At 49.7% G+C, this 13,346-nt stretch overlaps 1 protein-coding gene across 1 annotated transcript; it reads right to left on the bottom strand.

Moving 5' to 3' along the window:
• Positions 1 to 8,312: 8,312 nt before the first annotated feature.
• LOC128970288 (lymphocyte antigen 6E-like) lies at positions 8,313 to 12,716 on the bottom strand. The gene is made up of 3 exons (XM_054385406.1): positions 12,665 to 12,716; positions 9,243 to 9,362; positions 8,313 to 8,470 (listed from the first exon to the last, which is right to left on the bottom strand). Exons 1-3 carry the CDS (start codon positions 12,714 to 12,716, stop codon positions 8,313 to 8,315), a joined length of 330 nt encoding a protein of 109 aa, XP_054241381.1.
• Positions 12,717 to 13,346: the final 630 nt, after the last annotated feature.

Here is a 13,346-nt window from a genome sequence, read left to right on the forward strand (position 1 = left end):
TCCTCCTCTCCTCTCCTCTCCTCCTCCTCTCCTCTCCTCCTCCTCTCCTCTCCTCCTCCTCTCCTCTCCTCCTCCTCTCCTCTCCTCTCCTCTCCTCTCCTCTCCTCTCCTCTCCTCTCCTCTCCTCTCCTCTCCTCTCCTCTCCTCTCCTCTCCTCTCCTCTCCTCTCCTCTCCTCTCCTCTCCTCTCCTCTCCTCTCCTCTCCTCTCCTCTCCTCTCCTCTCCTCTCCTCTCCTCTCCTCTCCTCTCCTCTCCTCTCCTCTCCTCTCCTCTCCTCTCCTCTCCTCTCCTCTCCTCTCCTCTCCTCTCCTCTCCTCTCCTCTCCTCCCCTCCCCTCCCCTCCTCTCCCTCTCCTCTCCTCTCCTCTCTTCTCCCTCTCCTCTCTTCTCCTCTCCTCTCCTCTCCTCTCCTCTCCTCTCCTCTCCTCTCCTCTCCTCTCCTCTCCTCTCCTCTCCTCTCCTCTCCTCTCCTCTCCTCTCCTCTCCTCTCCTCTCCTCTCCCTCTCCTCTCCCTCTCCTCTCCCTCTCTTTCTCCCTTTCATCTCCTCCAGAGTACCAAGCTACACCTCTGATGTCACTTCCACAGCACAAACCAGGCCATGATACCTCTGATTCCCTCATTGCTACCTGGTCCTGCCCACCCATCCCAACTCCATCTGATTTCCCCAGGAGGGAAAGGAGACAACACGTGCTCCTGAGCAGTAATGCCTGCCCATGCTGGAGCAGGTGAGCATGCTTCCTCTGGGTTTCTCATGTCAGTTGTACAGCCTGCTGGGTCCTAGCTGGACCCACAAAGTTCTCTGATAAGAAAAAAGAGCTGGCAACCCACTTCTACACCAGGAAAGAAGTCAAGGACAAGACATGGGCTTGCACATCTGCCCACTATCAACACTCAGCAATGGCAAGAAACATCTCCCAGACCATGCCTAGGAGACAGTCCAGGGCCAGTGAGCTATTCAGTTGGACTTGATGATCTTAGAGGTCTTTTGCAATTGAAGCAATTATATGATTCTATTATTTATATCATGTTTGGGGGATGAAAAGCATCCCATAACACATGTCCCCATGGCTAGAGGACAGACCCTGCCCTGATCTTCTCTGGATGGAGCCTCTCCCTGTAACATTTAACCTCAGGAGCTAGGTTTCACCCATCTGCTTCTTCACCCTCCTGCCAACATGTGTAGTGCAGGCTTTAGTGTAGAGGAACTGGAGTGGGAGGTGACATTGTCTGTGGGGACACTGCTGTGACAGCCTCTGACCCAGCTCCCTCTTGGTCCAAATAAGAAGAGGCCATGCAGGCAGGACCAATTCAGTAGGAAATGGTTTCCTTGGGAGCAGGACAACATTTAGGGCAAAGCTCTGGGTTTCTACCACCATGCCTTGACAATGCTGTGTATTTTGGGAAATGAAATATGGTCACATCCAGAAAACCATCAAGCTCTGTTTGCTCTGAATCCCTCAGCCCTACAGGAGCCAACAAGCCTTGGGAACAACATCCAGATACCACCACCCCAATGGCAAGGTCCACAAGCCCAGGGAAAGCTTTGCACCGCTCTGAACATGGGGAAAAGTGACTTAAAGCAGCCTGGAGATGTTTCTCTGCTGTGGGAAGTGGGTAAAGCACCACCCTCACTTCTCACCACTGCTGGAATCCAGCTGGGAGCTGGGTGATGAGCAGACAAGGCATTCCCAGCTTTTACAGGGTGGGGCACATCTCCAAGCCTCCTCTCGTCCTGGAATTGGGTTCATTCCAGGAACCAAATCCTGGCCCTGAAGCTCCTCTGATTGCACTGTCAAGAGACTCAAAGTTGAAAAAAAGGGTGTTGGACACCATCAGATCTACTGACAAGCCTCAGCCCGTCAAGAAACCTTTCACCTTGCTGACAACAAATCAGGCAGTGACCAAACAACTGTTGCACCAAGCAATGGCCAACACCTTTGTATTCACCTCTGTGTCTACCTCCATCCTTTGTAAAAGCTCCTGTATGATGGGGAAGAAGGGGACAAATGTCTGTCTTCACAGCTTGCATGCCCAGCTCCTAGTAAAATCTCCCCAGCACCACAGTGAGCCAAAGAACAGCATTTCAGGAGGAGTGAGCGATGTGGGAGCAGCGCCAGCTTTGCCATGCCAGGTTTCTGCATCACATTATGGAGAGGATGAGTGTTCACCACCCTTAGAGCAGCACAACACTGCAGGGCACTGCAAGGAGCAAGCTCTGAGTGCACAGACATCTGCAGTGGGGTGTTCAGGCTGGCCCTTCCTCGTCCTGATGTAAGGACCTGGGAGAAAGGGTGAAGCATCACCAAAATACTGAGTGCTGAGATCTCAAGAGCCCTCCAAGTCAGGACAAGAAGCCCTACATTGTTATCCCCATCTTAAAAACATGAATCAGAGGCACTCTTCCAAGGTCAGCCATGAGGAAGGGGTGGTGGAACTTGGTTTGAAGTCTCACCTAAATCACCTTCTCCCCAAAGACCTTTGTGGGCTTCTTCCCTTCTCTATTTTGATACAGTTGCTGAAGGCACCAGGCAGGGGGTTGATGACAGAGTTAAACCCCCCAGACAAAGAGGGAAAAGGGGGAATTTCCATTGTTTGCATTCATGGTGGGTTGGAGGAGCTAATCTTGATTTTTGTCTGTGACCATTTAGGGGAGGAATGGAGGGAGTTAGAGGAGTGTCATATCAAAGGGGCAGGAAGATGTTCAAGGAGCCATTGCAAAGAAGGAATGCATAGGGAATCAGAAAGAGGGGATAGAGAGGTACCCATAACAGGACTGAAAAGTGTGGCACCATCTGGTTTGGTCCCAGTCTACTCCCCAGGACCTCACAGACACCAAGAAAATCAAGTTCTCTTCATGCTGCCTGGGCCCAGCCCAGCATCGACACAGCAATTCTGGGGACTCCCAAGAGTGTCAGAGCTGTAGGAGAGAGAGGGACAGAAGGTCTTACAGAGGGGCTCACCCCATTTCCAAGCAACCCATGACCACAGGCTCTGTATTGAAACCTTGCAGGGCTTCGGGGGTTTGATGCAAATAGCTCCTCTTCCAGCAGAGGCAACCCAGAAGCTGATCTTAGATGGACAAAAATTATCCTGCCCAGCCAAACCAAGGCACATCCCTGGTGTGGGAAGAAGCAGACCCTGGAGACTGTCCAGGTCCCACCATCAGCAAGCAGAGCTTGGCCAGGTTGGCATCAACAACATGTTCCTGCAGCCAGCCCTTCTTCCTTGGGCTGCTTCCAGCTGAGCCATCTCATCCCTCACAGGGCTGCTGGCTTACCCCAGGGAAACTGCGCCAGGAGCGCTGCCTGTCTGCGGGCAGTCCAGCACCACAAAGAGGCACCAGCTCCCTCTCGTGGGCTTAGTCTGGCTCTGTGTGCTGGAAACCATCCAAGATTTCCCAGAAAACTGATTTTTAAAATGATTACCCCTCCGCTCATAAATCAAAGTATTCATTGGTACACCAGACACAGAATTTTTATGGAGATGTGCCAACTTCCAGCACATTTCCTTTTGTAGGAGGATGGTCTCTTGATTTTTTTTTTTTTCCACCCTTTTGGGGGCTTTTAAAATTTTTCTCACCAAGGAGGGGATGCAAAGCAAGTGATTTAAATATGTAAATTATGATCTCTCTAATTCACTTGTTCTGGAGCTCTGGAAAGATTTGGGAGTCTCCAGTGAGCCCTTCAAGCACCATGTTTGATGCCTAGAAGGAGGCAGGCACAAACTGAGGTATCCAGCATTTAGATGCATCAATGAAGGCCTCATAAGGCCTTTCAGTGTGCAGTGCTTGAAGTGAAATATGTCTTATGAAGTCAAAAGTCAAGAAAAAGGAAAATAATGAAAAACATCTCTTTTGATTTGTACCACACACAAAAAACCCAACACATGGACCCCAAAAAGTGCTTGGGAAACACTGTCCTGAATTGGATTTAGAAAACTCCTAGTTCCCCCAAAGAGCTGAAATTTCCCACAGAGTGTAATTTCCCACAGCATTTCCACCCAAGCCTCCATTGTGGAGGTCTCATGATTCTGGAGAGGTGTTTGTCCATCCTGCAGCACATGCTGGTACCTGCTGGGGACAGCCAGGTTGCTTCTCCCATCTTCCTCCTCTCCATTTTGCATGACTAGAAGGTCTCACCAGCATGCTGCTGATGCTGGCCACCCTGTCAGAGTCATGGAATTGTTTTGGTTGGACAAAACCCCTAAGATCATCAAGCCCAACCACTGACCTAACACCACCACGGCCATTAAACCACGTCTCAAAGTGCCACGTCTGCATGGGGTTTGAACACCTCTGAGGACAGTGGCATGGACCTCATCCTCCCACCCCAAGCCTTGTGGAGAATTAAGCAACAGATCAGGGGCTGCTTCAGGAATGTGGTTTGGTGTTTTCCTGTCTGGTGTGATACTCATCTTGGTGGTGTGGGTGGCTGTGGCACAGATGGAGTGGCTGCTGGCCACAGGAAGGCTTGGCTTGCCTTCATCTGCCATCACCACCCATGGAGTCCCCTGCCCAGGATGCTGAGTTTTAAAAGGCTTGACAGCTCCATGCCACTTGCAACCTCTCTCCAAGTCCTGCTCCAGCCTTACCCACACACAGAGCTTGGCACAGGGCTGAACTGACCATGTGGGTTTGGCTGTAGGAGGCTGTCGGGTGGGAGCTCTGAGAGCTGGCCTACAGGCTGGACGTGAAGAAGCCACGTCACACCTCCTCCTCCTCTGTCCATCCAACAAGTGCCTTAGGTATTTAAACTGTTGGTTATTATCTACAACCAAGCATTTGGGATGCCATTTGTGATTGTTTGTTGCTTCATCTCGATGCTGCAGGTCCCTCCCAGCCCCAGCCACTGAAAGAAGCCTGTGTTTGCTCCATGGTGCCTCTTCTACATGCCATGCTTGGGCCCTTCTTGCTCCATGGACCTTTCCCCATGCCTTGCATCAAGGATTTTTAGTCCCTTTGGAGGATGACAGCCCTCTCTTCTCTCTCTCCTCACATCTGGCTGGTTGGGTATCCCCTCCCAAACGCCTTAGTCTCTGTAGCATCTTTCTCCCACACCCTGGACCACCTCCAGCTGAGCTCTTTTGCACTATGGGATGCCACAAACTACTTGAGCGTTGCACCTGAGCCTTGCCATGTGCTGGGACAAGCAGAAAATTGCCTTCATCTCTTTCCCACCTCTCTCATTGCCATCACACTTTTGAATAGAGTCAGAGAAGCTCAGTGCAGCCTGCACTGATTGGAACAATGAGTTTCTTTCCACCCAGAGGAAGTGAAGGTCTTCCAAGCACCTTTCAGACCCAAGGGGTGAATGCTGTCCTGCACAATGACACAGCAAGGGGCACAGGCTTGGGGGATTTTTCTGGATGGCTTCATCCATGTGTTAACCATCTTCCTATGGTCTCAATTTGCCCTAATTCCTGGTTAAAATTAGTGTTTTGGAATCACACCCACCACTTCTTCCTCCCTGAGCATCTTGCATGTATTGAAGAGGAGTGATTTGCCACCAGGTAGCTTTACACCACGGGAGGAGGGCAGGCACCACCATCCTTGAGCTGCAGTGCCCTTTGGACAAGGGAAATAACCCTTTGCTCTTCAGCTATGCCCAGGAGGATTTCTTTCCCCTTTTGTCAGTCATGGGATAGAACAATGCTGCTTTTTCTGCAGGGGAGGAAAAAAAAATTAAATAAAAAAAAAAGCAAACAACAAAATAGAGCAAACCAAGCATAAAAAAAAGCCAGTTTTGCTTGAAAGCAGCAAAACCTTCCCCCACCCCACCCCAACTGTGTTTTCCTGCAGGCTGTGGAAGACTGTCTCCACTGCTGCAGGATGTGTAAATCCAAGGCAATGAAATATTAATTATTTAGAGTCTGTTCAACCAGGGTTCCTCTGTGCTTTCAGAGAGATTAATAATTCCAACCACACAAGTCTTTTTCTTTCTTTTTTTTTTTTTTTTCTGGGGGGTTGTTTTAATGAGAAAATATTGTGTGAGGAGTAAATTAGAGCTTTGGAGTGTTCAGGTGGAGGGGCAGGAGGGGGCTTGGGTTGCTTCAGGGTGAAAAAAATGTAAATTCCTAAACAGGGTGTGAAAGAGATGATGGCTTAATGAAGAGGTAAAGGGAGGTGTATCACCCAGGGTGGGTCCTTCAGCATGGAGATGTGTCCTCGCAGGGCGGTGGAACTGTGAGGAGGAGAGGGTAGAGGAGAGTAGAAGTTGATTAATAAAGGAGAACCCACATCTCTGAAGGCTCCTGTTATGCAGCACATCAGAAGAAGTCATTCATCCAGGGCAGCCATGGGCACCAGCCCAAGGCTCAGCATGGCTCAAAGCTCTTTTTGTCCCCCTTGTTTACCAGGGCTGGGCTCAAAGCACGACGTCATCCCTGGGCTGAGCGACGCCTTGCAGATTTGCTGACCCGAGCTGAAGCATTTCCATGCTTTCACCAGGACAAAACTCCTCCAAAAAGTGCTGCTTGGGAGGGAGGCAGAAGCATTCAGCACCTCCTCTGGCAATGAAAAATCTCCCAGCTCTCTTTGTTGTGCACTTTTTCTCTTTCCTTCTGCTCTCATTTCTCTGCAGCCTTGGGCAATAGTCTGTGATTCTGTGAAACATCTAAGTGAAATATCAGGCCTCTCTGAAATCTCTGTTCTTCTAGAAACCCTCCACTGTTCCTTGACCCAAATGCTTCAAATGACCCTGAGGTTGCTTGGCAGGGTGTTGGAGGGACAGGTAAATGAACAGATCGTTGGAGGGCACAACACCAAGTGGTAGGTCCATGGCAGTGCTAGCCTTATGTGGGGCACTGGGGTCAGTCCTGGGGTCAGTCCTGGGATCAGTCTTGGTCAGCATCTTCATTAATGACTAATGTCTTGTTCAACATCTTCACCCCCTGGATGAGGGCATATTGTGGACCCTCAGCCAGCTTGCTGATGGTAGAAAACTGGGAGGAGTGGCTGATACCCTGACAGGCTGTGCTGCCATTCAGTGAGACATGGACAGGCTGGACAGATGTGAGGGAGGAACCTCATGAAGTCCAACAAGTGCAGAGTCCTGCAGCTGCAGTCACAACCCCCTGCCCCAGTATAGGTGACAGTGACCTGCTGGAAAGCAGCTCCAAGGAGAAGGACCTGGGGGTGCTGGTGGAAAACAAGTTTACCATGGGCCAGCAACGTGCTCCTGGGGACAAGGCCAATGGTGTCCTGGAGTGCATGAAGAGTGTGGCCAGCAGGTCAGGGAAGGTTCTCTTCCCCTCTACTCTGCCCTGGTGAGGTCACATTGGGAGTCCTGGATCCAGGTCTGGGCTCCCCCATTCAAGAGTGGCAGGGAACTATCAGAGAGAGTCTATCAGGGCTCCAAAGCTGCTGAGGGGCCTGGAGCATCTCTGTGAGGAGGAAAGGCTGAAGGACCTGGGGCTGTTGAGCCTGGAGAAGGGCAGCCTGAGAGGGGACCCTCTTGATTTCTAAAGGGTGGAGGTGATGAGGATGGGGTCTGACTCTTTACAGTCCTGCCAAGCAACAGGACAAGGGCCAACAGACACAGACTGGAACATGGGAAGTTCCATCTAATCCTAATGAAAAGCTTCTGTTGAGGCTGCTGGAGCCCTGGAGCTGGCATCCCAGAGAGGTTATGGAGTCTCCTTCTCTGGAGACTTTTAAAACCCTCCTGGACATTGTGATCCTGGGCAACCTGCTGTGGGTGACCCTGCTTTAGCAGGGGAGTTGGACTGGATGACATCCTTGGAAACTCCACCATTCCATGATTATGTGAACAGCCATGAGCAAGCAAGACAACATGAAGAAAGGGATGACCAAAGACAGGTGATAGAAGTGGAGGTGGGGACAAGCAGATGTGTGCAGATGTGCAGGCAGTGCAGATAAGCATCATTTTGATAAAAATGTGGCACCACAGCAGAGCCAACAGGAAGAGAGGAGTGGTTGCCAGGTCTGGCTGGTAATGGGGGGCAGGGGGATGCCATTGTCCCAGCTGTCCCAGATAAGATAGAATTGCAGGAGAAATCCCTCTAGAGGTTGGCAGGGCATGCAGAAGCAGCATCCCCCTCCCCAGGCTGCAGGACACAGCACAGCCACCTCTCCATCAAGCTGCCAGGATGACAGAGCTCAGGCATGAGAAGAAAATGAGAAGCTGCACATTGGGAGACAACACAGGGCAGGAGGTGGTGACCTAATACTTTATCTATTCGATGTCCATACCCTCCTGGGGGAATCTGACCATGCTCTTCAGGCCTCCAGGAGCCCCCTTTTCCCCACCACTGCTGAGCAGGTGAAGAACACTGGCCTGGCACTCCCTGCCAGCTCACCGCCGAGCTAGTCTGGGTCCAGGGCATGCACTCAGGTTGCACAGGAAGGTTTGGCAGCAATGGGAGGTGTAGGATGCCAGGCCCAGGCTGAAGTTGTGATTTGGGCAAGTCTCAGAGCACTTCTTAGTGATCCTCTTCCACAAAGACAAAAAGCCTGGTCCAAAGAAGGGAGAGAGCAGTATGAACAGAGTTTGTTGAGTGCTCCTCGATCTCGTACAGCAGGAGGATGAGCTAATGAATCCCACTGTCCCATGCAGCTCCAAGGACCAGCATGGCCAACAAGACACATCCCAGGCCCACCACAGCCCAAGAATTGCTGGTGACCAGCTGCACAGGGCATCCAATATCCCTGCTGGGCACCTGGCACCTCCCAGCATGGAGCTCCATGTCAAGGCTGTTTTAGGTGTATGGTAGCATCCATGAGACAATAGTCATGCCTGGATTGAAAGCACCTTTCCAGACTTCTGTTCTTGAAGGAAAAACATTATTCCTCTATAAATCTCTCTAGACCTTTACATCCATCCTGACTATCTGCTTCTTTCCATCTCGTTGTCTAATCAAGGTACAAATTTATTTTATCTCTTCTGAAGATATTCAAAACCCACCTGGATGCAATCTTGTACAACCTGCTCTAGGTGAACCCGGGAGTGGGTTGAAGTAGATGATCCCCAGACATCCCTTCCCACCACCCACCATTCTGTGATCTGTGATTCAGAGTCTAAAGAGGAAGATCTCAATGTGTGAGAGGTGAAGGCTTTCAGACCACGCAAACTTCAGCTCTACCAGGGCAGGGTTTCCACCTCCCACACGTGCTTCCTCGTGACTCCTGAGGCCATCCATCCACAAGCAGTAACCATAACAAATCCAGTCAAAACCCCACAGCCCATTCCTGAGTTCCCATCTGGGGAATCACAACCAGCACATACCAATTCCTACAGAGGCAACGTTGGTCACACAATACTCATCCTTGTCCGAGCACTTCTTGGCCTTCAGACAGCTCCAGTTGTTTTGTTCCCAGTTACAGGTGTAGCAATACAGGGAATTCACTGCAGGAGAAGACACAAGATATGGGGGATAGAGACAAAATACCAGAGAGTTGGGAAGGGCAGACCCTGCTGTAGGAGTCCACAAGGATGTCCTAAGGCTTGGGGTCATGCTTTCTAGTTGTTGGAGACACTATGACATAGACTATAGCCTAACTGGGCAGTAAGAATTGGCAGCTGAATTGGGTTAATTTGGACCTCTGTGGCCTAAAGAAGTCAGTCTCCCACAACAGTCTTTGAATGTGACTTTAATGGCTTCAAACATATCTCTGTCACCTGGGTCTAAGGAAAAAAAAAATAAAAAGAAAAGTGAGAAGAGCTTTTAATTCTTTGATGAGAAAGGCTTTTCATTCTTTGTTGAGTGAATTGACTTGGATGAACTTGAGAAGTGGATGTGTGTGTACCTCATGAAGTTCAATCAGGTCAAGTGCAAGGTCCTGCACCTGGGTCAGGGCAATGCTTGATACCAACACAGGATGGGGATGAAGGGATGCAGAGCAGCCCTGCAGAGAAGGATCTGAGGGTGCTGGTGGGTGAAGAACTGGACATGACAGAGCTGGACAGCACTGTGCACTCCCAGCCTGGAGCCAGCCCTGTCCTGGGCTGATCCCCAGCAGTATGGGCAGCAGGTGGAGAGAAAGGATTCTGCCCCTCTGCTGAGACCCCACCTGCAGTGCTGGGGCCAGCTCTGGAGTCCTCAGCACAGGGGAGATGTGGACCTGTTGGAGCAGGGACAGAGGATACCACAGCAATGCTGGGAGGGCTGGAAGCCCTCTGCTGTGAGGTCAGGATGAAAGAGTTTAGGTTGTTCAGCCTGGAGAAGAAAAGGCTCCAGGGAGACTACTGCAGCCTTTCAAAATTTAAAAAGGGTTACAGGAAAGTGGGGACAGACTTTTGAGCAAGGCCTGTTGCAACAGGACAAGAGGTGATGGTTTGAAACTAAAATAGGGAGATTTAGACGGGAGATAAAGAAGAAATTCTTCACCATAAGGGTGGTAAGACCCTGTCCCAGGTTGCCCAGGGAGATGGTAGATGTCCCATCCCTGGAACTATTCCAGCACAGGCAGTTTGGAGCTCTGAGCAACATGATGTAGTTAATGTTCCTGCTTATTGTAGTGGGTTTGCCTTGAATGACCTTTAAAAATCCCCTTCCCACCCAAACCATTCTGATTCTCTGGATTCAGCCCTAACACACATGCAGTCCCACTCTCCAGTTTTACTGCTTGGGTTATCTAACAAGGTTTCAGGCAGTCTTGGCTTTGGCCCCAAAGGCAGGCTCTCTGTCTCTTGGGCCTTGTTAACACTTGGAAATTTGTCAGAATCACCACTCTAGTCAGTGAACAAAGCTAAATAGCAGAAAGGTATTCTTGGGCCACAATGAGACAGAAATAACTATTCCAAGGAATTATTTTTCTGCACCAGACAATGTGGCAAATTTCCAAGTGCTAGCAAAACCTTAGAAAATGAGGACAAAGTTTATTTTTCCTGGTTGCTTAACTGTCTTGTCCATAGAGGATATAAGATTGGATATTAGGAAAAAAGTCTTTAACTGAAAGAGTGGAACAGGCTGTCCAGGGAGGTGGTGGAGTCACCATTCCTGGAAGGATTCAAAAAACATGTGAACATGGGCACCTTGGGACATGGTTTAAAGGCTGTGGTGATGTTGGGTTGATGGTTGGACTCAGTTATCTTGGGGGTCTTTTCCAACCTTAACAATCCTATGATCACCTATGTTAAGAGGGCTCTGAATTCATTTGCAATCTATCAAATCAAACGTGCAATGCAAATGATATGCAAATGCACCTCTTCACCCAATATCCCAGCATAAGCCTGCTTAACCCCTGTAGTCCACAGCCCAGCTTCTCCCTAAATTTTGTCCCAGAATCTCTGAAATCAGCAAGCTTGTGGGATCTCTGAGATGAGCAGAAGTCAGAGACATTCTTTAGGCAGATACATTGATGGAATGACAGAACTCACTGGCTTGGATAGGACTTTCAAGGGTCATCTAGTCCACACCCCCTGCAGTGAGCAGGAATATCTCCAACTAGATCAGGTTGCTCAGAGCCCTATCAAGCCTGACCTTGAATGTCTCCAGGGACAGGGCCTCCATCATCTCCCTGGGCAACTGATTCCAGTGTTCCACCACCCTCACAGTAGAGAACATCATCTTAATTTCCAGTCTAAATCTATCCTTCTCTAGTTTAAAACCATTGCCCCTTGTCCCGTCACAACAAGCTCAAGTAAAAGGACCATCTCCAGCTTTCTTGGAGGCCCCCTTCAGGTACTGGAAGGCTACTGTAAGATCTGTCCCACTGCTTCCACTGACTGCAGTAGGAATAAGGTCCATGGATTTCTTGATGTATTGTGGTATCATGGGCTGAAGCCCTTCTTCATCAAGATTCAGAGATAACCACAGCCTTGCATCATCTCAACAGACAAACTCACTGAGAAGTTTCTTAGCAAAGGCAGAAAAATGGCATCAGCTTCCATTTTTTCTGTCTTGCTTTCATCTAGCAATGTGTCCACAAGGAGATTTCCCTGCAGAAAATAAAACTGTCACATGCCCAGGCTGAGACTACAGATAAAGAACCAAAAGAAGAGCTTGGTGTCCTTCAGCTGCACCACTGCAAGAGCTCAGTGCCTTAGGGCACATTAAGAAGAGCATGACAAGCAGCTTTAGGGAGGTTCTTCTGCCTCTCTGCTCTGCCCTAGGCCATATCTGGAGTCCTGGGTACAGCTCAAGATAGATAGGAACTACTGGAGAGAATCCAGTAGAGGCTACAAAGCTGTTGAGGGTCATGGAGCATCTTTGTGAGGAGGAAAGGCTGAGAGCTTTGGGGCTGTTCAGCCTGGAGAAGAGCAGCCTCAAAGGGCTGATCAATAGCTAAGAGGTGGTGGGCAAGAGAATGGGGCCAGACTCTTTTCAGTGGGGCCCAGTGACAGGACAAGGGGCAACTGGCTGAAACTGGAACCCAGGAGATTCATCTGAAAACGAGGAAAAACTTCTTCACTTTAAGGGCACTGGAGCAGGCTGCCCAGAGAGATTGTGGAGTCTCCTTCTCTGGATAGATTCCAACCCTGCCTGAATGCAATCCTGGGCAACCTGGTCTCGTTGACCCTGCTTTAACAGAAGGGTTGTACTGGATGATCTCCAGAGGTCCCTTCCAAGCCCCACCATTCTGTCATTCTGTCATTCTGTCATTCCAAGGCACACCCTCCTATAATTTTCTTCCCTGGCTCCGAGGTCTCCCTGCCTTTAAAACTCGCAACTCGCCTTTGTCTGGTAGCCAACCGCAACACCTCACCTTGATCTGCACACAGGATCAAAGCCAGCACAGCAAGGAAGGAGACCTTCATCTTCTCTCAGTCGTCTCCACAGCCCAGGAAAGACACCCTCACCTGGGGACAGGATATATATCTTCCCTATGTTTGGACCCAGTGATGATGAAGACACCAATTTTGAAAGAGTGGGCAGGATCATGCATTGTCTGACGGGCTTGGAATGCATGTGGGTTGTTTTCTCACCTTGGTGTTGCCTTCAGGCTGGTCTGATGTGTCCAGAGAGGAGTGAAAGGACTGAGACAATTCATTCCATTTATTGCTGTTAATACTTTGATTTCCTTATGGTCAGGTGGACATTGCTATTGATGTCTGAGTTGGGGGTTTTGTAGCCTTTAGCTCCGATCTGCTCTTCACATCTGTGACCAGATGGTTGAGTGAAGGCATCTGCTCAAAGGAAAAGGGTAAATAAGTGACATAAATGGATGACTTCATCTAGGTGGATCATTGCCAAGTGTCTTTCCAGGGTTAGATTTGGAGAACTCCCACTATCTACACTTAGCACAGATCTAGTTGTATGTGCAACCTGCTCTAGGTGAACCTACTCTGTTGGGGGGGGGTCAGTCTAGATGATCTCCACAGGTCTCTTTCAACCCTCACCATTCTGTGGTTAATGGTTGGCAATATAAACAGGAAACCTCTCATCAT

The sequence above is a fragment of the Indicator indicator genome, chromosome 12, assembly GCF_027791375.1.
Source record: "Indicator indicator isolate 239-I01 chromosome 12, UM_Iind_1.1, whole genome shotgun sequence".
NCBI lineage: Eukaryota > Metazoa > Chordata > Aves > Piciformes > Indicatoridae > Indicator > Indicator indicator.